General features: G+C 45.5%; 1 protein-coding gene across 4 annotated transcripts in view; it reads left to right on the top strand.

Moving 5' to 3' along the window:
- Positions 1–24,963, top strand: part of CCDC88C (coiled-coil domain containing 88C) — a 170,387-nt gene that overhangs the window by 129,579 nt on the left and 15,845 nt on the right. For all 4 annotated transcript variants that reach the window (XM_068254580.1, XM_068254581.1, XM_068254583.1 and 1 more), the window contains 10 exons: positions 162–439; positions 1,244–1,387; positions 2,113–2,299; positions 3,082–3,227; positions 4,127–4,216; positions 5,322–5,557; positions 14,789–14,977; positions 18,200–18,268; positions 21,753–21,821; positions 23,174–23,454. In XM_068254580.1, the coding sequence (XP_068110681.1) occupies positions 162–439; positions 1,244–1,387; positions 2,113–2,299; positions 3,082–3,227; positions 4,127–4,216; positions 5,322–5,557; positions 14,789–14,977; positions 18,200–18,268; positions 21,753–21,821; positions 23,174–23,454 (1,689 nt within the window). The remainder of the gene's footprint in view (positions 1–161; positions 440–1,243; positions 1,388–2,112; positions 2,300–3,081; positions 3,228–4,126; positions 4,217–5,321; positions 5,558–14,788; positions 14,978–18,199; positions 18,269–21,752; positions 21,822–23,173; positions 23,455–24,963) is intronic.

Raw genomic sequence — 24,963 nt, 5'->3', positions numbered from 1 at the left:
CCCCTACTACTATCTTTCGGTAGAGTTCCTCTGGTAGTGCAGATGGGTTACAAGTTACTTTCTAAATGCGGCCCCTAGTCACAAGGTGTTCTCTTTCTTTCATGTGGTAAATGAGACATGACAGTTGTCAGAACCTTTCCACCGGGCTTGTCTTTCCCCAGGTGGAGAGCTCGACGGCCGCTTCTCAGAATTCATCACTGAAGGCGGAGATGGCCAAGCTGCAGAGCCAGTTCTCCTCTCTAGAGGGCGAGAATGAGAAGGCGATCCGTCAGAGGGAGGAAGCTAAGGGCAGCCATGACGCCTTGCTGCGGGACCACGAGCACCTGGTGTCCCTCTATGAGCGCCAGTCTGCCGAGTACGAGGGCTTAATAAGCCAGCACAGCGCTCTGAAGTCACAGCACAAGGGCCTGGAGCAGACTCACCGCAGCCTGGAGGAGAGGTAGGTGGCCCTGAGGGAGATACTGTGTACGGTCTGCAGTCTGGGGGAGACTTGGGTGACCCTAAGCTAGATACTGTGTACTGCCTGCAGTCTGGGGAGAGGTCGGTGGCCCTGAGGGAGATGCTGTGTACTGTCTGCAGCCGAGAGGTAGGTGACCCTGAGCTTAGGAACTGTGTACTGTCTGCAGCCTGGAGGAGAGGTAGGTGGCCCTGGAGGAAAGGTAGGTGACCCTGAGGGAAATACTGTGTACTGTCTGCAGTCTGGGGGAGACTTGGGTGACCCTGAGCTAAATACTGTGTACTGTCTGCGGTCTGGGGGAGACTTGGGTGACACTGAGCTAGATGCTGTGCACTGTCTGCAGCCTGGAGGAGAGGTGGGTGACCCTAAGATAGGTACTGTGTACTGTCTGCAGCCAGGAGGAGAGGTAGGTGACCCTGAGCTTAGGTACTGTGTACTGTCTGCAGCCTGGAGGAGAGGTAGGTGACCCTGAGCTCAGGTACTGTGTACTGTCTGCAGCCTGGAGAAGAGGTAGGTGACCCTAAGATAGGTACTGTGTACTGTCTGCAGCCTTGGGGAGGAGGTAGGTGACCCTGAGGGAGATACTGTGTACTGTCCGCAGTCTGGAGGAGAGGTAGGTGACCCTGAGGGAGATGCTGTGTACGGTCTGCAGCATGGAGGAGAGGTTGATGGTTGCGCAGAGATACAGGGCCGACATTGCTGAAGTTTGCAGGCTCTTCTGTTGCATTGAGTGTTCCTTCCATCGCAGCACTCTCCTCTTCATCTTCTTCTTCTTCTGTCTCTCAGCTACAACAATCTATTGAAGTACAAAACAGAGCTGGAAGAGCGAGATAAAGTTCTGAGCCAAGAGCGAGACGTTCTGCAGGAAGAGAAGGGGAGGAGCCTGATGGCGACTGCTGAGAACGAGAGGCTTCAACACGAGCTGGAAAGGTGAGCCGCCTTGTCCCAACAACAAACATCCTTTAATAACCGTGATGATGCAGAGTAATCTCGACAACCACACAAGACCAAATCCTCCTTGCTTGGCTGGAAGGCATAATAAATCATATGCAATTCTATGACTTTTCCCTCTCCAAAGATAATTCAATATACATGTTTTCATGTCATTACTTTGGAAGGGGCATCACTATAATTCTAAAAAGATATAATATCTTAGATAATATAGATATTTTGAATGCAGCAATTTTTTCCCATCAATGAAAATTTAGTTTTATTAATTGATTCCAAGTTTTTTCATTTTTAAAATAATAATAGGAGCATCATTACCCATGTTTCTCAGCATACAAGCACCTAGGGTTTAGAGGGCAAAAACAAGGGGAAAAATATTTACTAAACCTGGTGCGTATGTGTTCCAGGAATGTCTTGAAGATGTTCTTCCTCAATTATTGTGTCCTCCTGTGTCCCCTTCTGTCCCCCTTCAGTCCCCGTGTCCTCCTTTGCTCCCCTCTGTGTCCCCACATGTTGTCCTCTTTCCCCCGTGTCCCCCCTTTTCCCCGGTGTGTATTTCTTTGCCTTCTTCTATCTACCTGTCCCTTTTTTAATGGGGCGTTGGACCCTGATGTGATGGCTGACTTAAAAAATATCCTGTTCGTCTAGGAGACCCTTCTGTAGAGCAGTTACACAGATAACCGCTAGCCATGTGCTTTGTTCTTCAGGCTGAAGTTCCTGCATGGAGAGCTGCAGGGAGAGTACAACTCCCTGCACAAACACACCAAGGAGATGAAGAGCTCTCTGAACAACGCCCAAATGGAGCTAAACCGCTGGCAGGCGCGCTTCGATGAGCTGAAGGAGCAGCACCAGACTATGGACATCTCTCTAACCAAACTGGACAACCACTGCGAGGTAGTGGCATAGCTCTCAACTGTCCCTCTTTGGGAACCTTGTCCCTCGTTCTCCCTCATTAGTCCCTCTTTCAGGACTGTCTCAAAGTTGGTAGGTATGAGTACAGGATTCCCATTCCTGACACGAGACAAAATCAGGATGCTACAGGAAAGGTTCAATGAGATGCTGATTTTATTCAAATGAATGCAGCCTGGAAATGGACCCGTTGATTACAGCAGCATTTATACATTTTGCACTTGGGCTCGACCTTCAGAAGCTTAAAAGCTGTGAAAGCTTGAAGTTGATCTGTAAACAGCTGCACGACTCATGCTACCGCAATGAGTCTGAGAGATACACGGGGCCTTATTTACTAATGCGTCTGTAGTGGTTATGTATAATCCAGCAAGCATGGACTGGATTAGCTGCAGACAGGAAGTGCTGACCAGGTTGTCGGGCAAGAGGGTGGCTGCTGCCGGCAGGGCAGAGGGAGAGAGTGCAGACATATAGCAGTGAGCAGTTTGCAGGGTAGGGGGAGTGGCTGCAGACAAGCAGTGCAGAGTAGGTTGTTCACAGTAAGGCAGGAGGAGAGGCTGTAGAGTAGGAGGAGAGGATTCAGACAGGAAGTGCAGAGCAGGGTAAGTGGTGGCAGACAGGAAGTACAGAGCAGGGTGAGTGGCTGCAGACAGGAAGTGTAGGGCAGAGGGAGTGGCTGCAGGCAGGAAAAGCAGGGCGGGGGTGGTTGCAGACAAGAAGTGTAGAATGGTAAAATCTTGCTTTATTGAGAGGCTCTCTTTCTCCGGCAGCTCCTAACCCGTTTGAAGAGTAACCTGGAGGAAGAGAATCACCACCTGCTCAGCCAGATCCAGATGCTGAGTCAACAGAACCAGATGCTGCTGGAGCAAAGTATGGAGAGTAAAGAGCATTACCACGAGGAGCAGAAGCAGTACATGTGAGTGTGCAACGTGGCCTGGAGAAGCGGAGTGCCCCTTTTGCCCCAACTGTGACCATCTGGGGTTCTCTCCTGAAATAAATCCATGAAATAAGGACTTTACATGTTAATCAATCTATCTTTCCTCTGTTTATTTTTCTGTTCCTGTCTCCTGTCTCCTTTATATATAATTCCACAATCTGCAACATTTCGCTTTGGAAAAAAGGCGACTGAGAGGTGACCTGATTAACCTGTATAAATACATCACAGAGCAATACAACAGCTTGGCAGATGAGCTTTTTGTCCCTAGAGTTGTACGACGGACAAGGGGACATGATTTGCATGTGGAGGAAAAATGTTTTTGCCATCTATTTAGAAAGAGGTCCTTCACAGTGAGAGTGGCTAAAATCTGGAACATCTTACCTCAAGAAGTAGTTATGGCAAACTCTATATCTGCCTTTAAAGACAGCCTTGATGCTTTCCTTGCATTGAAGGGCATCCACGGCTATAATTTTTAGGTAATTCCCGGGAGAGTTGATCCAGGGATTTATCTGACTCCCATCTGGAGTTGGGAAGAATTTTTCATTGGCCCAAGCCTTGTAAGGTTTTTGCCTTCCCCTGGATCAACTGGAGTATGTGCAGGTTTAGGATGGTGTTATTTCTTTTTTTGTTTTCTTTTCTGGTTGGACTTGATGGACGTATGTCTTCTTTTTTTTTTTTTAAACCAAACTATGTAACTTCTAATAATACAAGAGTGACATGGAGCAAGGTTTGCACTTGTATTATATTAGCAAAAATAAATGTGCCTCATCCCTCCCTTACATCTGTTTTTTCAGTAACTGTTCTGACTGGAGTTTTTCCACTTCTTTATTTGAGATATGTGAGAAATTATCTCCTGTTTCTTCACTTTTTAATCTCAGAGACAAGCTGAACGATCTCAGAAGACAGAAGGAGAAGCTGGAGGAGAAAATTATGGACCAGTATAAATTTTATGACCCTGCTCCAAAAAAGTAAGTCGTTTTTGTGTAGTTCTACAACCTGTATTTGAGATGGAGACACAAAAATGGACGTTTTCTTGCCCCTCTCGATTGCCTCAGTGGCAGGAGCGATAAAATACTACATACCAATATACAGCAATATATCTAGCTATAGGAAGTGTTTGTAAAGCTGAAACCTGGGTAATTACTATAAAAGTGGCTATTCTGAATAATATGTGAAGAGAAGAACCGAGAGCCAAAATATAGTGTAGTAGGTTGTAAAAATGAAAAAACAAAGTAGAGTACAATATTATACTCACAAACATGGGTTACCTCCAGGTAACCACTATATAAGCAGGTGAGGAGATTAGCCTGTCCTCACTCAGGATTAAGAAGTCGCTCTCTGTAGACAGGAAAAAGATGGGGTATCCCCCTCCACCAAAGGTGGATATTCAATATGACAAAGACAGAGGCGCCAAAAGAATAAAACCAATATTTAAAAGTTTTAAAAAATTGCTATGGAGGCAGTGGTGGACTTACCTCCAGCAAGTAGACACAACAAACTGTGTGTTTAGAACAAGTTAAATTTATTGGTACACTCCGGGGGGCAGTTGCAACGCGTTTCGCAGGCAAAGCCCGCTTCCTCAGGCAATAGTGAACGGAGCACACAACAGCATTAGGTCCGGGTAACACCTGGCGCCTCGTTAGATAACGAGGCGCCAGGTGTTACCCGGACCTAATGCTGTTGTGTGCTCCGTTCACTATTGCCTGAGGAAGCGGGCTTTGCCTGCGAAACGCGTTGCAACTGCCCCCCGGAGTGTACCAATAAATTTAACTTGTTCTAAACACACAGTTTGTTGTGTCTACTTGCTGGAGGTAAGTCCACCACTGCCTCCATAGCAATTTTTTAAAACTTTTAAATATTGGTTTTATTCTTTTGGCGCTTCTGTCCTTGTCATATTCTGAATAATAGACTGCATTCTACTAAATGTCACTACAGGGCCTCTTTAATATATTCAGAACATAGAATACATAAAGCACAAAACAAATTGGAACCCCTGCACAGAAGAGCTGACAATCTAAAATCGCATTGGTTAAGATTTTTTCCCCTGTGACCATGATTTTTATTGGTCTGCAGAAAGAATCACTGGTCGGGCGCCAGAGCTCTCGCCAAGCTGATCAAACCGCGGAAAGAGAGCTCCCGAGAGAGACCGAAGTCTTCCTCTGAGTCCACCAACCACGTGTCGGACAGCCTGGACTGCACGGCCTCCCCATCCCTCTCCCGGCCTCTGCGGGTGCAGATGGAGAGTCCGCAAGACACCTCCTCTCTGGGGTGTGATGTGATGGACACGGCAAAGGTGTTCACCAGTAAAGGTAGGTTGTCTCCATCAGTACTGAGCAGCTTTATATCTGCAGTGACGACCTGGAACCTCAGAGACTGTCTACAGGAAGTCAGCAGTGCGCTGCGAAATAACACCCCTTGCAGTGGTCGGTTTTGTGATGGGCTGGGACAGTGTCTGTTAAATCCCAAACTCAGGTGTTGGTTTTACAATTATTGGAAGAATACTATCCAAAAATTATGACTATAATAATGGTCATTCCATAATGGGGCTTCCAAGAAGTCCGCCCACACCAGACTCCTCCTATATCCAAAGGTAATACTCTGGGTACACAGATCTAAAAATGAACCTGAGATGAAAGACCACTCAGATTCTATACTTACCTGGGGCTTCCTTAAGCCCCCTTGAGGCCGCTCAGTCCCTCAGTCTCCCCGGATGGCTCCTGTCCCCCGCAATGTGGCCCGAAAGCCTGGTGAGGGAGATGGCGAGGGATGAGCTGCCTCAAGGGGGCTTAAGGAAGCCCCAGGTATGTACAGTTTAATGTATAGTCTATGGGGAAAAAACACATGCTTTCACAATGTGCCCAGTGCTTCTGCAGTGGTCCTTCCATGACTGTTCCTCTACACACCATATGGGCTGGTGTACACCAGAGCGCTTCTGGAGCATTTTTAAAAATGCTAGCAGTTTGTAAACTGCTTGGGTAATGTATTTCAATTTTTTACAATTCTGAGGCGTTTCTGCCTCAGTGTTAAAGTATAGGAAAGTGGAAAATCGCTCTGAAAAACTCTAGATCAGAGCGGTTTTCCAGACGTGTTTGTTACAGAAGCTGTTCAGTAACAGCTTTACTGTAACAATATATGACATCTGCTAAACAAAAACGCTCCAAAAAATGCAAAGCATGTTTAGAAAACCTCTCTCATGCCTAGAATCGCTCTGAAATCTGCTTCAAAAACCTCTAGCGATTTTGCGGATCTGCTAGAGGTTTTTGGTGTGCACTGGCCCTTATCCCTAGACAGATTACCAGAACATCAGCAAACACTGATTATTGGAGTAAAGGTACTCCTACCTCTTTAAAGGTACCGTACCAAAGGACTTGGCAGCCGATTGACCATCTGATTCAATAATTATTAAATCAGATGAAAATCTGTACCGCCAAGAGCATGCCAAATCGACGATGCAACCAATTTCAGGATGAAATTGGTCGCATGTATCGATTTGACATGCTGCAAGATTTTGGGATGTTGTAGTCGATTAAGTGTGTGGGCGGTAATGGCTGGCGAGGGGGTATGTACAGGTAGGCCAAAGGGATGCTGAGGAGGCCACACCCTCCATGTTCTGAGCTGTGTGTGAGGAGGTAATGCAGGCAGACCAAAGGGATGCTGAGGAGGCCACACCCTCCATGTTCTGAGCTGTGTGAGAGGAGGTAATGCAGGCAGACCAAAGGGATGCTGAGGAGGCCACACCCTCCATGTTCTGAGCTGTGTGAGAGGAGGTAATGCAGGCAGACCAAAGGGATGCTGAGGAGGCCACACCCTCCGTGTTCTGAGCTGTGTGAGAGGAGGTAATGCAGGCAGACCAAAGGGATGCTGAGGAGGCCACACCCTCCGTTCTCTGAGCTGTGTGAGAGGAGGTAATGCAGGCAGACCAAAGGGATGCTGAGGAGACCACACCCTCTGTGTTCTCAGCTGTGTGAGACTAAGTATTCCCACTGCTGCAGCTGCCTGTACTGCCTCATACAGGCAGCTGCAGCAGTGGGAATATTTAGTCTCAGCCTTGACTTAAAACTTCTGCCCGCTGGCAGATGATGGGAGATGTTTCACAACTCCAGCGTCTTTCATTCACTCCTCCATTCTTTATACTGTTTCTTTTTGTAGATTTATCTAAATAATTATTCTGCAGGGATGGTCAGTGTTGCGCTAATCATTACGAATTAATGCAAATTTTATGCTAATATCGTGCGCTTTCATGCAACTTGACCAGTCAGATTCAGCAAATGCATAAAATCTACGTTAATTAGGAATTAGGCCCCATTCACACTGATAGAATTCACATGCATCATGCGCAATAGTGATGTCGTGTTCGTCACAAATCTAATGTGTTTCAATTGCGTCACATTTGCAGGGTTTATTTTTTGTGTTTTGCAATTTTTTTTTTTCATTTTTGCGTTTATTGCGCGGCAGTGTTGCTTTAATTCCTGTGTGCAATTTACATTTAATGTAAGGCAATAGAAAAGATGAAAAATCGCATTTGTTTGGAGAAAAGCACATCCCATTTTAAAGTTAATTAGTCTCATGTAAATTAACTTCATTGGTAAAGGGCTCTTTCACATTAGGGCAGATTTTGTGCGTTAACGCAAACGGCTAACGTTTGCGTTAACCAAGGTAGAATGAAAGTCCATAGACTTTCTTTTTACCTTTCACACCACACGCTGCGTTTCGATGCGTTGCGGTTCAGACGCACCCGGGCACAGTTTTTCGTCCACCGCACCCGCGAGCCGGCGGTTTCCGTCGGGTTTAATTACCAGCTACCGCCGCTAATTGCGTCGCACCGCAGATACCCGACGACACCCGGCAGGCAGACCACGCGTGCAGGAGAACGGCTCCTGCACGCGTTGGCTGATGTGAAAGAGCCCTATGCAAAAAAAATTGCAAAAAATGTATACAAAAATGCAAAATTGCACAGGATGGAGCAAAGGACAAAACCCAAAAAATATAGCAAAATGCAGATTTGGAGCTGCGGAAACTCGCATGCAGAATTTGCATGGATAAGTGTGAACATTGCCTAAGGGCTGTTTCACACTGCAGACAGTTCCAAGGCATTTGTGTTACGCATGCCAATCGTTGGCGATGGGAAAAGTGCAGCGTCTCCCTATGAGTGCTACTGCAGCGTTGTGTTTGCAAAAGCGCTGAACGTTGCCACGCTGCCATTCTTGTTCCTGGGACGAGAAACTTGATCGTGGAAAAATTGCGTTTGTGATTTTTCTGCAATTTTTCAGTGTGAAAAGGGCCTTAACAGTACCAGCATCTAACTGACCATCCACACTTCCATACTCATCTGTTTATTTCTCTGTCATCCTAACGCATGTAACTCTCATTCTTTTCTACTTCCTGGGGCCGCCTCTCTTTAGCTCCTCCTCCTCGCAAAAAATTCCCATTTCTGAAAAGCAAGAGCCAGGAGAAGAAGGTGCCGCAAAGCCATCGGCGGTTCTCGGAGCGCCTGCGGTTCTGGTCGTCCAGCGATATGACGCCCACGCATGCTGCCTCTGTCTCTCTCCCGGAGATCAGGGACTTCTAACGCTCTCCGTACAGCTCTCTCTCTCTCCTCTGGACCAAAACTACCCCCTCGTTATTGTTATTCCTCAAGGACCAAAAAGACCCCCTAAGTGTTCTCTATTTGCCCCATTAGTCGTGTTTATCAAGCAGCAAAGAAAGAAATGAAGATCGTTAGAACCCTAAAACTGATGCCAGCCCCGGCCGTGACGCGGGGAGAGTAAGTTGTGCTGTTCCGCCAGCGCTGGAGATTTGTTGCTGTGTTGCCCTTTAACATCCACGTCACGATCTGTACGGCTGCTGTAAGAGGAGGTTTAATAACTATCTGTACATTGCACAGCTCTGTCCCTGCTGACTAATCCCAGGCCTCTGTCCTCCAGAAATTCTGCTTCTGTAAAGCCTGCTACACACATACAATTTTGATTGGTCAACGACTGGCCAATTTTTACCACTTCCATGTACTATGAGAGCTAACCTACACAATCAGTTCATAGCAGGGCCAGATCATCCACAAGGCAAACCTAAGCAGTTGCCTAGGGCCTGGAGAGAGTTTAGGGGCCTGGAGTATGCTAACCCCTACCTACCATGCCTAGGGCCCCATTTCATCTTAATCCTTTTCTGGTTCATAGTATTCAGGATCTGTTGGCTCTCATTCAGCATGGAAGTGATAAAATTGGTCAGTGATTGGCCAATCAAAATTGGATATGTATATGTGCCTTTAAGACTGGTATACACTTACATTTATGAATGGCCAATCACTGACCAATTTTACCACCTCCATGTTGTATGAAGGTTAACCTACACATTCTGCTTGTAGTATTCAATATCTATTGACCCTCGCACTACATGGAGGTGGTAAAATTGGTCAGTGATTGGCCAATCATAATTGAAAGTGTATACCAGGCTTAAGTACTGTCTAGCAGAAATGACCAAAGAGATGCCATTTATTTTGGCTTGCTTACAAATTTAAAGGGGTTCTTTGGTGGAAAAAAAACAAACAAAAGCTGACACTTACCTGGGGCTTCTATCGGTCCCCTGCAGGTGTCCTGTCCCACGCCGTCCTCCTATCCTCCGTTCCCCGCCGCCGGTCCTGGTATAATTACGTGTCTAATTAGACTGCGGCTGTGCGCATGTGCTCGCTCCCGTGCACGTCATCGGGAGCTTACGGCGCAGGCCAAGAAAACTTGGTACTGCGCAGTAAGCTCCCGATGACGCACGTGGGAGCGAGCACTATTCATCTAGTTAGACGAATATTAGACCAGGACCGGCGGCGGCGAGCCGTGGATCGTAGGAGGGCAGCGTGGGACATGACCGCTGCAGGGGGCCGATAGAAGCCCCAGGTAAGTGTCGTTTTTTTACCACCACCAGAGAACCCCTTTAACACAAATTGTAGCAGCTTGCGAATGGGCCAACTCAAAATTGCAGAAACTGAATCTGATTGGGCCATTTTAAAGCCTGCATACAATTTGTAGTAAATTTGCATTTGAGACGGAAGTATTTGCATCTCAAGGACTATTTCTGCTTGCCAGCGATGGCGTTCTGCGTCTGGAGAATGGAAAATCCTCGGATTAAACGGTTGGATGGTGACAAGTTGTTGAAATGAAGTCCCAGGAAATTTTTAGCGAGGTTATTCCTTAAAGGGGCCTTGAGGTGAGAGACATGGAGGCTGCCATAATCATTTTATTTTAAGCAATACCAGTTGCCTGGCTGTCCTACTGATCCTCTGCCTCTAATACTTTTAGCCATAAACTCTGAACAAGCATGCAGCAGATCAGGTGCTCTGACTGAAGTGCGACTGTATTAGCTGCATGCTTGTTTCAGGTGTGTGATTCAGACACTACTGCAGCCAAAGAGATCTGCAGGACAGCCAGGCAACTGGTATTGTTAAAAAGGAAATACCGGTACATATGGCAGCCTCCCTCTCACCAGAGGTTCCTTTTAATGTGTAATTTTAATAAAACTTTTTTTTTTTTTTACTTATCTCACAAAGTTTTAGAAGGTATTTGTAAAACGTAACTGTCTTTGTCAGAGACAGATAAATCTTTTGCAGTTTAGGGTTATTAAAATTACTCCTAACAATTCAGTCTGTAGCGACCTCTGTCTAGATATGATTATTTCCTGGCAGCCAAAGCTGTAGGCCCCTCATTGATGGACGTAACTTCTCCAAATGTAACATCCCTATCTCCCTCAGAATGAGTTTTTAATTTCTACAGGTTGGACTAGCTGTCTGCTCACAGCCCTTGTGCAGTCACACCCAGTTTGCGATGCAAGCCTCACCATCGCGCACTTCCTCCTTCCGGCTTGAAGGAGGAAGTGCACGTAGTGAGGCTTGCAACGCTTCCAATAGGACGCGTGCAAGCTGTTTGGAGCGCAGAGAGGACGACTGACTTATGGGTAACTAACCCCTTGTTATCCAGCCGCACAGCTGAAGCAATTAAGCCTCATTTATTTCACGAGTTTGAGTCATTAGGGCTTCCTAACTACTTGTGAGCCCATCTTTGCACTACATATATTCTGTAGATGTACTAGAGGAAACTATTCTTGTTTTTTTTTATACATTAGAAACATGCAACATATAAATTCTATCCACTATATATGCTATACATCTCTCTAGGACTCCATTTCCACTTGATATACAGTATATATGTACAGTAGTGCCTCCACTTACAGATACAGCCTGCTTCCCTGTTTGCACAGCGCAGTTACTCTGTTGCATTACCTTTTTTTGCCTTCAGATGGCGCCCAGCATGTCTCCATTCTCCTTACTAACAAGTACTTCCTGTTCTCAGGAGTAACAAGCTCCGCCTCTTCCCTTCAGCATGTCTGGGTGCGTCCTGCTTGCTCGCTGCATCCTGTCCCCTTGTGTGGGGTTTGTGCTGTGTCTCCGTGCAATGCAACATGTATTATACCGGTTTATTCTTGATTGCGTTTCCATATGTCTCTGGTCACATTGGTGGGACTTTTTTTCTTTTCATCTGATGAATCTGCAATAGTTTATTATTGTAAAAAAAAATGTTTGCTATAATCTGACTATCTACTTATATCCTCATGCTGGTTCTGGGTCAGGCAGTGTTCACACTTACAAAAAACAAGTTTTTTTCACATTTGTCTTTTTATCGCAGCTAATGTCAATGGGAATTCGCATGCAATGTGCAAATTTATGCTGCAAAATGTAAGTTTTTTTCACACATGGAAAATGCAAACCCAATTTCGCAAATTTTACCAGAAGTGTGATTCTCCATTGACCTGCGTCAAGCGTATCTTTGCAATTCACATGCAAATTGCAATGAGTGTGAACCCTGCCTTACTGACTGAAAGTCGATCACAAAATCAGCGTCGACCTGTACTGTACACAGATGGCCACATATGATACAATTACCTCGTGATTTTTTTTATGATAGGTTTGAGTAAAATGATATGTGCATCAATATTTAAATGAAATGTTTCAATTGACAGGTTTCAAAGGATTTTATATATAGGTCAGGAGTTACCTTTACTTTTAAATTTACTTAAAAATAAGGCATGTGGATGCCTTTAAAATAGGGTTGAATGTATTGGTGACATCATACTTATAGCCCCACCCTCTGCACAGTCCTAGTAGCTGTTCTATTGGGAGGAGTTCATATTGGCGTCTGCACCAAATGCCTGTTAGAGACAGGGCTACAATACCCAGGATCCCTTGCAATAACTGTTAGCTGGTCATACCCAGCTGATGATATTGATACATGCAATATACAGCAATATATAGATATAGGAATTGTTTCTGATGCTGAGTGGATATCCTGAATAATCTACTGTATTCTGTTATGTCACTACAGTGTCTTAGGATGGACCATAAGATCAAACAAATAAACAAACAAACACAGAACATTTATATCGCGCTTTTCTCCTGGCGGACTCAAAGCACCAGAGAGAGCAGCAGCCACTAGGACACGCTCTATAGGCAGTAGCAGTGTTAGGGAGACTTGCCAAAGGTCTCCTACTGAATAGGTGCTGGCTTACTAAACAGGCAGAGCCGAGATTCGAACCCAGGTCTCCTGTGTCAGAGGCAGAGCCCTTAACCATTACTCCTTTCAGCCACTACATTCAGCTCAGGGAAAGATGCAAATAATTCCCAGCTGTTGCTGAATTGTGAAAGTTATTAAATCATCTTGAAAATGGACTGTTGAAATTAAGCTGAGGTAGTAGCGGTATTTGATTTCTCCATTTTCAAGCATACATTTGCATAATTCTGCATCAACTCTGAATTATTTGCATCCATTGACCACGCCTATATAAGTAAAGAGTTGTTATGCACACTGTGCTGATTTTTGCTTGTTTTGTGCTTAGCATTTATCATACTATGCCACGTCTGCTCGTGCTTTGATGATGTCACAGGAAGCTGCTTTAATCGTGTGAGATGTTTGTGCTCAGTCGGTGGGTAAGGGGGGCGGGGGGTCCTGGGGGGGGGGGGGTCTTGCAGCGGGGAATTATGGGTAGTGGAGGCAAGGTCCTACAGCTCAGGGAATTGTGGGTGGTAGAGGGGGTCCTACAGCTCAGGGAATTGTGGGAAGTAGAGGGGGTCCTACAGCTCAGGTAATTGTGGGTAGTAGAGGGGGTCCTACAGCTCAGGTAATTGTGGGTAGTAGAGAGGGGGTTATGCAGCTTAGGGAATTGTGGGTAGTAGAGGAGGGTCCTGCAGCTCAGAGAATTGTGGGTAGTAGAGAGGGGGTTATGCAGCTCAGGGAATTGTGGGTGGTAGAGGGGGTCCTGCAGCTCAAGGAATTGTGGTTAGTAGAGGGGGGTCCAGCAGCTCAGGGAATTGTGAGTAGTAGAGGAGGGTCCTGCAGCTCAGAGAATTGTAGGTAGTAGAGGGGGTCCTGCAGCTCAGGGAATTGTGGGTAGTAGAGGAGGGTCCTGCAGCTCAGAGAATTGTGGGTAGTAGAGAGGGGGTTATGCAGCTCAGGGAATTGTGGGTAGTAGAGGGGTCCTGCAGCTCAGGGAATTGTGGGTAGTAGAGGGGGGTCCAGCAGCTCAGGGAATTGTGGCTAGTAGAGGGGGGTCCTGCAGCTCAGGGAATTGTGGGTAGTAGAGGGGGGTCTTGCAGCTCAGGGAATTGTGGGTGGTAGAGGGGGTCCTGCAGCTCAGGGAATTGTGGCTAGTAGAGGGGGGTCCTGCAGCTCAGGGAATTGTGGGTGGTAGAGGGGGTCCTGCAGCTCAGGGAATTGTGGCTAGTAGAGGGGGGTCCTGCAGCTCAGGGAATTGTGGGTAGTAGAGGGGGGTCTTGCAGCTCAGGGAATTGTGGGTAGTAGAGGGGGGTCCTGCAGCTCAGGGAATTGTGAGTAGTAGAGGAGGGTCCTGCAGCTCAGGGAATTGTGGGTGGTAGAGGGGGTCCTGCAGCTCAGGGAATTGTGGCTAGTAGAGGGGGGTCCTGCAGCTCAGGGAATTGTGGGTAGTAGAGGGGGGTCCTGCAGCTCAGGGAATTGTGGCTAGTAGAGGGGGGTCCTGCAGCTCAGGGAATTGTGGCTAGTAGAGGGGGGTCTTGCAGCTCAGGGAATTGTGGCTAGTAGAGGGGGGTCCTGCAGCTCAGGGAATTGTGGCTAGTAGAGGGGGGTCTTGCAGCTCAGGGAATTGTGGGTAGTAGAGGGGGGTCCTGCAGCTCAGGGAATTGTGGCTAGTAGAGGGGGGTCCTGCAGCTCAGGGAATTGTGGCTAGTAGAGGGGAGTCCTGCTGCTCAGGGAATTGTGGGTAGTAGAGGGGGGTCCAGCAGCTCGGGGAATTGTGGGTAGTAGAGGGGGGTTCAGCAGCTCGGGGAATTGTGGGTAGTAGAGGGGGGCCAGCAGCTCAGGGGATTGTGGGTAGTAGAGGGGGGTCCAGCAGCTCAGGGAATTGTGGGTAGTAGAGGAGGGATCCTGCAGCTCAGGGAATTGTGGGTAGTAGAGGAGGGATCCTGCAGCTCAGGGAATTGTGGGTAATATTCTCCTTTACTCACCTGTCCTGTGTTTTGGCTTCTCCAGTCTTGGTTGATGTGAGTCACCGGCAGCAGCGGATGTCGTACCACGGAGAAAGCAGTGAGGACATAGAGGCTTCTGGGAGGGCCTCTCGCTCACGCTGGATTGAACCCGGATCCCGAGCTTATTCCACCTCCACCATCCACCTCAGCACCCCTCCCAGCGTGAGACCCCCGCAGCCCCCCAGACCAAAAGGTGAGCTGATCCGGGGGGAATGCTTTATTTATAGATTTAGTCAATGCCCATTGTAAAATGTTTCCTCACCCTGATTTACATTCCGAAATTTATCACAGGCAGCGACCTCTTTAGAACTGGCAGGTGATCTCTGTGGAATGTTTGTTTACTGAGATTTCCAAAGTCAGTAGATATTATGTAGGGTCTCCCAGAATGCTGTGGGAGAATTCCGCATAGCTAAACAGCCTAGACTAACCATCACTGGGAGAGTGGGGCTACATACCAGTATACAGCAATATGTAGCTATAGGAAGTGTTTCTGATGCTGAAACCAGGAAAATCGCCATAAAAGTAGATATCCTGAATAATCAACTGCACTCTGTCACTACAGGGCCTCTTTAAGAAATGCTGTTTGTTCATTTTATGCAAATGTACACCGCTTGAAAATGGTCCAACAACTTGTGATTAGTCACAGATGAGCGGGAATGAGACAGGCTAAACTCTCTAAATACATACAGGGGGCATTTCTCTGTTTTCCTTCTGTCCTGTCCTTTGCAAGAGTTCAGGTACACTTTAAAGTTGGAGCTGTTCAGACTGAGCAGGCAGCTACTGGTCACTGAGGATCTCACTCTAGTAAAGATGACCAGCAAGAACAATAATTTTGAGTTGACGCAAAATTTGCACTAATTGTTTGCTAATTTTAACTGGTTGGAACTAGACCGGTCCAATTAGCTGATACATTTAGGCTGCTTTCACAGTGGGACGTTACAGGCGCACGTTAGAGCAGCCTGTAACGCAGCCCACCGCACAGCAATGAAAAATCAATGGGCTGTTCACAGTGCCCACGTTGCGTTACATTGTAACGCTGCACGTCTACATAACGTACTGCATGCTGTACTTTACACGCTGCTAAGCCGCGTTAAACGGTTTGCACATGCTCAGTATGGGGTGTTTTTTTTTTTTTCATTTTATGGGCGGGGAGAGGCAGCTACGTAGCCAGGCACATGGCTACTTAATATTCACTGCACTTGCAGTGTTTACTTCCAGGAGCGGCCGCTGATTGGCTGGCGGGACCACGTGATGCGGAGAGCTCCGCTCACGTGGTCCCCGCAGTGCCTCCGACAGAGCAGGCGCACCAAGAGCTGCTTGTAACGCGGCTCTTGGTAGCGTCCTGCTCCAACACCACCAGGCGTTGCGTTAGGGGCACGTTATGCGACCATAACGTCCCCTAAAACGCAACGTCCCACTGTGAAACCAGCCTTAGTCCAGTTCCAAGCTGTAAATATACATACATAAAATGAATGTAACATTTGCATCAGCTTGAAATTCTTAAAGTGGAACTGTCCTGAAAATAACATATTGCCTATTTTTTACAATATTAATTTATAGATTATTTAGACAGTGTTTGCCCATTGTAAAATCTTTCCCTGATTTACATTCTGAAATGCATCACTGGTGGTGATCTCTTCAGAATGTTCTTTACTAATGCTGCATACACACTTGAGATAAAAGTCTTTGGAAAAGGCAAGATCACAGACCAATTATACCCCATTCCATGTAGTATGAGAGCCATAGCTACACAGTCTATTCTATGGAGCTGCACTCCCCATCAGATAAAATCTTTGCAAGATGCTGCACACAGAGATGCCCGTACACACTCAAAAGATCATTATCTGCAAAAGATCTCTTCCTGCAATAGATCCATTCCTGCAAAATGCATTCATAGTCTATGAGATCTGCAGATCATCATACACACCTTGTTTAACAGACTTCATCTGCATATCTGGCAATCATCTGCAGATCTGAAAATCCATCCTGGTGGATCTGATCTGCAGATGATCTGCAGATGATTGCCTGTTAAACAAGGTGTGTATGATGATCTGCAGATCTCATAGACTATGAATGCATTTTGCAGGAATGGATCTATTGCAGGAACAGATCTTTTGAAGATAATGATCTTTTGAGTGTGTACAGCATCTCTGTGTGCAGCATCTTGCAAAGATTTTATCTGATGGGGAGTGCAGCTCCATAGAATAGACTGTGTAGGTGTGGCTCTCATACTACATGGAAGGGGGTAAGATTTCTGTCTGATGGGGAGTGCAGCTCCATAGAATAGACTGTGGAGGTGTGGCTCTCGTACTACATGGAAGGAGGTAAGATTTCTGTCTGATGGGGAGTGCAGCTCCATAGAATAGACTGTGAAGGTATGGCTCTCATACTACATGGAAGGGTTAATATTGGTCTGTGATCTTGCCTTTTCCAAGACTTTTATCTCAAGTGTGTATGCAGCATAAGAGTTCTATGCACAGAGGGAGATAATGCTTGCTTGGCAGTTGGAAAAACTGTTATTTCCTACAATTCAATGAGGTTCACAGACAGGAAACTGTCAGGACCATGGTTATGACATCACATTGTGGGAGGGGTTTAACCACAATATCAGCCGTGCAGACCCTCTTGATCTATTTGAGAAAAGGTAAAGATTTCTCATGGGTATTGGTTACTGATTAGGAATCCGTGGTTACAGTTCCTCTTTAAAATGACACCGAAGCAACACTTATGATATAATGAATTGTATGTTTAGTACAGATTACAAATAGAACATTAGTAGCAAAGAAGAGTCTCTCATATTTTTATTTTCCGTTATATAGCTTTTCTTTAATATATAACATTCCATCATTCTGTCATATATGCAATTTACAAAACACACTCTATTTTAAATTATGAAACAGAGCAGAGCTAATGACCCTTTGCACTTCCCTGCAGTAAAATCTTATCTGAAGCTGTCGCTCACGGTTTCTGTGATGTATAAGTGCTTCAGAAAACAGCACTATAGGGTTGAAGAGCTCAGAGAAGCTCTTTTGCATAGATAACAGGTGAAGTTTCTTAAAGGGACTCCGAGCAGTACAGAAACTATGGAAAGATGCGTACCATTTTGAAGCTCTCCTTCTCCTCTTTCTGATATATAAACCACCTTTTAGTTTTCGCTATTTTGGCGATCGAAATTGCGGCCGCCGCGATTTCGATCACGAAAATAACGAAAACTAAAAGGCGTAGGGCGGCGGTTTGTGTCGTTGGAAAGAGGAGAGAGAGAGAGCTTGAAAATGGTAATCATCTTTCCATAGTTGCTTGTATTACACAAGACGATTTTTCCCCAAAGTCGGCAGCTCCATTCAGCTATGATTTTTTTTTATTTATTTTTTTTTTTTCTGCAGCCCAGATTGACAGTCTATTTTTGCTGTTTCAGGCATCACCTCTGAAGATAATGTGTTTGACACATTGCAGGAGAAGGAGGCCAGCCCTGCAGGGCTACGAGGTAGGAGAGCCGGCAAACGTATTCCTCAAACAATAATCATATGCCAGTGATCTGACCACCCGCCTCCAGAGAGGAGCGCTCAGCTGTGGAAACGCTCCTCTGTTGTGCTTCCCACTGCACATGCATGTCCTGGCAGACTGTCTGCTTCCTTACATTGTTACAGCTCATTATGTATAGTGGGGGAGGGGTTTCCAGTACCTGACTATTGGGGATGGTCAGAGATGCAAATCTTTCCAAATTCATGCTGAATTATGTAATCTTTAATGCAAATATATGCAGCTTGAAAAGTCACCACCCAGGTTCTCCAGCTCCATGTATTTGCATAAAAAGTTATATAATCCTACATGAATTCTGAAATATTTACATCTCATTGATCATCCCTACTGAACATAGCGAATTGTGGGGAGGTGACTATCAGTGGGTGGGGAAGATAATCCCAGATGCACATAAGGCAACTTTTCAGCAGATTGACGGGTTGAAACCATTATCTCTGAGGGCTCGTTTCCACTATTGCAGTGCGGAATCACCTGGATTCCACCGCTGATGAAATCGCATGCGGATGCGATTCTGCATGCATTTTTTGCCGCAAATTCGCATACGAATTCGCATAGGTGAGGGTATATGCGATTTTAACCATGTCACTGCCTGTGTGAATTTACATTGGTACCTATGCGAATTCACGGCAAAAAACGCATGGGGAAAACGCATGCGATTACCCTATTAAATACATTGTGTGCGATTCGCCTGCATTCCACACGCAGGCGAATTCTGCAGGGTGTTCCGTGCAGATTTTCTCCGCACAATAAAACGCTCCCGCAGACGCATAAGTGGAAACAGGCACATTCACTTATATTGTTAATGCAAATCCGCATACCCAAGACGCATGCGGATTCGCGATAGTGGAAACGAGGCCTGACATGTCTGACCTGCTCCCAATCGATAAAAGGGGGGGGGGGGCTATTTTCAAATCATTACTGCGTAAATTGATCCATTTATCAATCAGGAGCAGATCAAATATGTCGGAAATTATCAATTCGACTTGTTGATTGGACACTAAGTTGCATTGTGTTTACAAACCTTAAGAGGATCGTAGCGAACTGGAGAGAGTTCAGGACACTAAAAGTTCTTCAGCGGAGTTTTGGTGATATTAACCACTTTGCATACTGGGGTTTTTACCCATTAAGATTCCTGTTAATCTTATCATTTCAGTCGTGCTCAAAGGACATCAGAGGTGAAAGAAAACTGAGATAACTTGTATCTGTCGTCCTAAAAACGACAGTATTCAGGAAACCTTTCACCTCAGGCAAACCTAAAGTTAACTCTTCTGTCTTTAACTTAACTCTTCAATCCTTAAAATAACTCCAGAGTTAAAGACAGGCTGTTAATTAACTGAGTGTGAAAATAACTACAGAGGAGGTAACTTAAGGAATGAAGAGATAAGATAACTCTCACTGTGTGGTGGTACGTTTTCTCTTGCCTTATTATCTCCAGCATGATCTTAGTGAATTGAGGCCTTTGTTAGTTATCCCACAGTTTTATTTTATATGTAAGCCTGCTTTTTAAAGGGAAGGTTCAGGGACTGTTAAAAAAAAAAAAAAATCCGCATCCACTTACCTGGGGCTTCCTCCAGCCCGTGGCAGGCAGGAGGTGCCCTCGGCACCGCTCCGCAGGCTGCCGGTGGTCTCCGGTGAGCCTGCGCAGTAAAGCCCGGAGGACGTCCGATGACGTCAGCGCGCCGCCGTGAGGCACATTTTGGAACGCGGAAGGAGCCCGACCTGGCCGCCGGCCTGGTCGGGTCGGCCACCGGAGACCACCGGGAGCCTGCGGAGCGGCGCCGAGGGCACCTCTTGCCTGCCACGGGCTGGAGGAAGCCCCAGGTAAGTGGATGCAGATTTTTTTTTTTTTTTAACAGTCCCTGAACCTTCCCTTTAAAAGGAACCTGAACTGAGCAAAATAATTTAAAATAAACAAGAGGTAACTTCAAATGAACATTACATAGTTACCTTGCCATCAGTTCCTCTCAGAAGCTCACCATTTTCTTCTGACAATGATCTCTTCCAGTTCTGACAACATTTTGTCAGAACTTAAATATACCAGTTGCTGTCAGTTATAAATCAGTTGCTGTCAGTTATAGCTGAAATGACAACTGATGTACCAGGTAATGTCCATGTTTCCCTATGGCTCAAGTGGACGATGTTACAGTTTAACAGTGTGCTGACCAGAAAGCTATTATGGGGTAATGGCAATTTTCAAAATGGAGAACTGAGAAATCCATTGATCACAGTGGACAAACAGGACGCAGGAGAGGAGAAAGAGATTGAGGAGTAGACTACACGGGAGGTAAGTATGACTTGTGTATGTTTATTTTGACTTTTAATTTTCAGTTCAGGTTTCCTTTAAGTTTTTTTACGGTTTCATGGCCTCTTCACAATGACACAGTCATTGAAGTATGCTAGAGAGCTAAAATCTATGAACTAATCATCCTTTTTATCTCGCTCCTGCTCTCAAACTATTTACTGACAGGAAAGTGTTTTATGGCTGTAATTCTTTAACAGTGAGGGTTACGCTATAGTCTGACCTGGTCCCATCCCAGAAAGAAACTGTCACTTGCATACCTGATTTTTAACTCTCTCAGGCAGAAAAAGAAAAAATATATATTTCTCAATTTTACCAATTCCAGTTTAAAAATAAAAAGTGCTACTGTCGATAAAAAAACATATTTTGTTTGGCTATGCTTACCGCTTATCACAAAACTTAGATTATGTTCCTGTCACTATTTATGTTGAAGATATTTGATTCTGAAATAATAACTATAATGTTCACTATGAACTGAGTAAATAAAAGTATTTTTAATGGTTAAAATCAATCTCATTAGCTCAGGGAACATATATTCCTGTTCACCAATTAGTGCTGCATCAGATAGTGCCAGAAATGTGCACAGCAGCAAGCCCAATCCTGCACAGCACTGCTTCTGCTACAAGACGTATATCTACTGACTCGTGACTTAGATGAAGTCACAGAGGACGTAGATATACTGTAGTGGTGGTTGAATTGTACCAGAGCTGATAAAAAGTAAAACGTTTTATACATACCTGGGGCTTCCTCCAGCCCCATCAGCTTGGATCGCTCCCACGCTGCCATCCTCCGCTGCCCGCAGCTTCTGGAACATGGTCCCACTTATTTACATCAGCCGGAGCCAGTCTACGCAGGAGAAGTGTGCACTCAAGGTATTTCTCCAGCGGCTGCTGGAGAGATACGCAAACTGCGCTCTTCTGTGTAGTCTGGTCCCAACTGCTGCAAGTGACGGGACCAGGTTACCGAAGCTGCGGGCAGCGGAGGACGGCAGCGTGGGAGCGATCCAAGCTAATGGGGATGGAGGAAGCCCCAGGTATGTATAAAACTTTTTACTTTTTCCAGCTCTGAGTCATGGTTTTAAATGAGAAACTGCTTTACCTATTTTATACTGATGTATTCTCTGTTTCAGCTCCTCGGCCACACAGTTTGGAGAACAGCAGGAACCCCTCGACAAGCAGTTCCCCCCTGACCCCAAGAGGTAAGAGGGACCCTCCCATCATGGATAATAAAGGCAACTCTGATTTTACATTGACAGAGAGATCAGTGTTGCTAAAATATTCTATCGTTCTGAGCCAAGCTAGCTTACTGCGTAGAGATTACAGATGCTAGTCATTATGGTTTGCAAGCAAATTGTATTTAGTAATTTTGCCTGCCCCAGTTCCAAGCTGCACGATATTAGAATTACATTTGCATATAAGACGGAATTATTAGTGTCTCAATGACCAAACTCTGCTTCTCGGCACAAGCAGTAAAGGGTGCCCGTGCTTTACTCGATTGATATCCGTCCAATTCAGTTACGATCAAATCTGGCAGACATATGTGCCGCAACATGGCTACCCGATCAATTGTTCCGACTGATTTCTGGTTAAAATTATTGAATGGGCATGCTTGAAAATATCGGTCACAAGGACTTGATCGACAGCATAGTGGTTACGACATTTGATTTCCTGGCGACCGATGGACCCGCCAATCCCCTCCCCCACCACCGGTCTCCTACCCTTCCAGACAGTATATACTGCGGGGTCTTGTGGTACAGGCGCTTGGGGTGACAATTGAAAAAAAAAAGCCAGACTCCGGAGGAGATGAGGGGTCACAGCAGCCTGACAGAATCAGAATAGCTTATTTTGCCAAGCATGACGGTCCTGCCCAGAACTGGGTTTGGAATAATACACAGCTCAAGTAGAAGATAGAGATGGATAGATAAATAGACACACAAACATGCAGTTACAAAGGCAAAGAAAACAACAATATACATCATACAGAAGAATTCCACAATGGGGCACAAATATTCTGATCAGTTTAGTCTTGTGGGCTGGTTGGCTGGTTGTCCAAAAGAAAACAGGCTCGGTTTAAAGGGGAGGGGCGGGGGAGGAGTATGTGGAGGGAGTTCAAGAGGCTGACAGCTGAGGGGAAGGAGGAGTGCCTAGCGGTCCTGTTGGAGATGGCCCGACGCCACAGGCATTAGATCCCTCTATGATCAGACTGGATCATGCTTGGTACACACCATGCAATTTCCCATCAGATTTCGGGTTGAAGCAATTATTTCCGTCAGGTCTGATCTGATTTCTGTTTGATTTTCTATAGAAGTGATAGGAAAAACATTCGTGAATCAGATCGGACCTGTCAAATTATCGATCGGATCCAAAATCGGAGAGAGATCTATCTGATGGTCGATCTGGTGGCAGATCAACAAGTGTATGGCCACCTTAAGCTAACTGCACCTCCCATTGAACAATGAGATGATTTCTGATTGGCTGCTGTGTGTGAATACTCTTTGCTCATTGGCTGCTGTTGGATAAGTAGAGAGAATGAGTGTCTCCATCTCCGCAGGCTCCTCCAGCTTCCCTCCGGCCCGATCGGAGAGTATAAGCAGTGAAGATCTGGTTCCCACCAAAGACATCGGCACCTTCCCCCGAGACAGCATCGCCGGGCGAACCAGCGGGAAACCGGAACCACCGCCGTCCAACCGGAACAGTCTGATATCCTACAGCCAAGCTGAGAAGAGACCGCCAAGCCGCACCCAGCCCAGACCGCGGTCCGGCTCCCCAGGAAGCGAGATGGTGACGCTGGAGGAGTTTCTGGAGGAGAGCCACCTGCAGTCTCCGCCTCCTGTAAGTACCGCCCATAGCTAGACGTGTATGTAGACAAAATGTATATATCCAAAGGTGCCCATACATTACTTGATTTTTCACGCTCTATTTGATCATTTTAGCAAATCGGAGAAGAATATTTGTTCCATTATGCTTGATTGATGCAAGCTAGCCAATATCTGCCCAAATCCACAATCTCTCAACCGAGCAGGACAGAAGATGTTGGTCTATCGTAACGCACTTAGACTAATGTTCACATGATTATGATTGGCACAGAATCTGTTTCTGTTTCGGCGCACGCATAAACACCGGTACAAAAACCCTCACTGAGCGACCTGTTTGATTAGTGAAGAAGGATCGCCAGGCTCTTACTTGTACTGTGTGGGCCACTAGTCGATCCACTGTCGATTGACCATACGGTTTTCGCTCGCAAAGTAGTGTAGATCATTTAATTGCTGGATGGAAAATCAAATAATTATGGGCAACTGCACTGTAACTGTACCGATAGAAATCTGGTCATCAGAGGATCTTTCTTAGCCATGTCTCACCAGCAGGTGGCGCTCCAGACAAGGCTGGGAGATTCATTTGTACCATGTGAATATTTTTATGGGTATGAAGCAAAATTACTAAGTCCAAAAATAAAGAAAAAAATAATTTATATATTGCATTTGAGGTGTTAACGTTGTGTAAAATGTTCTAAAATGAGGGTCTGATAAATTATGCAATACTGTATTGATTTTAAAATAGTAGCAGAGGACTCATCCTTGATATTAAGAAATAAGTCATCCTTATTTGTAAGCAGAAAATAAGAGCAATATAGAGTCACCAAGAGTTGATACAATGTAGTACTCATTAGAATTGGAAGGTTTTAAAGAGGAACTCCAGTGAAAATAATGTAGTAAAAAAAGTGCTTCATTTTTTTACCATAATTATGTATAAATGATTTAGTCAGTGTTTGCCCATTGTAAAATCTTTCCTCTCCCCGATTTACATTCTGACATGTATTACATGGTGACATTGTTACTGTGGGCAGGTGATGTAGCTGCTGCTAGCTGTTTTGGCTGTTGGAGACAGCTGTAAACAGCTAATTCCTGTCTGTGAACATTGTTACATTGTGGCAGTTTGCCCAGAGTACCGCGGTACTCAGAGCTTCTTGTGGGAGGGGTTTCAGCACAAAATCAGTCATACAGCGCCCCCAGATGGTCTGTTTGTGAAAAGCATTCTATTTCTCATGTAAAAGGGGGTATCGGCTACTGATTGGGATAAAGTTCAATTCTAGGTTGGAGTTTCTCTTTAAAGAGGAACTGTAACAAAGGATTGAAGGTCATCTCGGTCAGTAGCTGATATCCCCTTTCTTACCAAAAAGGTTTACTTTTTCGGGATCAGGGACATCTGTACGGGGATGTTTTTTGTAATTAACACATTTTTTTTATTGAACATTTTCAAGGTTTTTGAGCGATCGCGATTCGCTTTTTTTCTTATACGCCAGTCGCTTTAAAATTGTGAAAAAGCCCTGCATGCTCTGCGTTT

The sequence above is a fragment of the Hyperolius riggenbachi genome, chromosome 9 (assembly GCF_040937935.1).
Source record: "Hyperolius riggenbachi isolate aHypRig1 chromosome 9, aHypRig1.pri, whole genome shotgun sequence".
Lineage (NCBI taxonomy): Eukaryota > Metazoa > Chordata > Amphibia > Anura > Hyperoliidae > Hyperolius > Hyperolius riggenbachi.
Note: the sequence above shows the minus strand (reverse complement) of the source record. Positions and strands in the feature narration are given on the sequence as shown.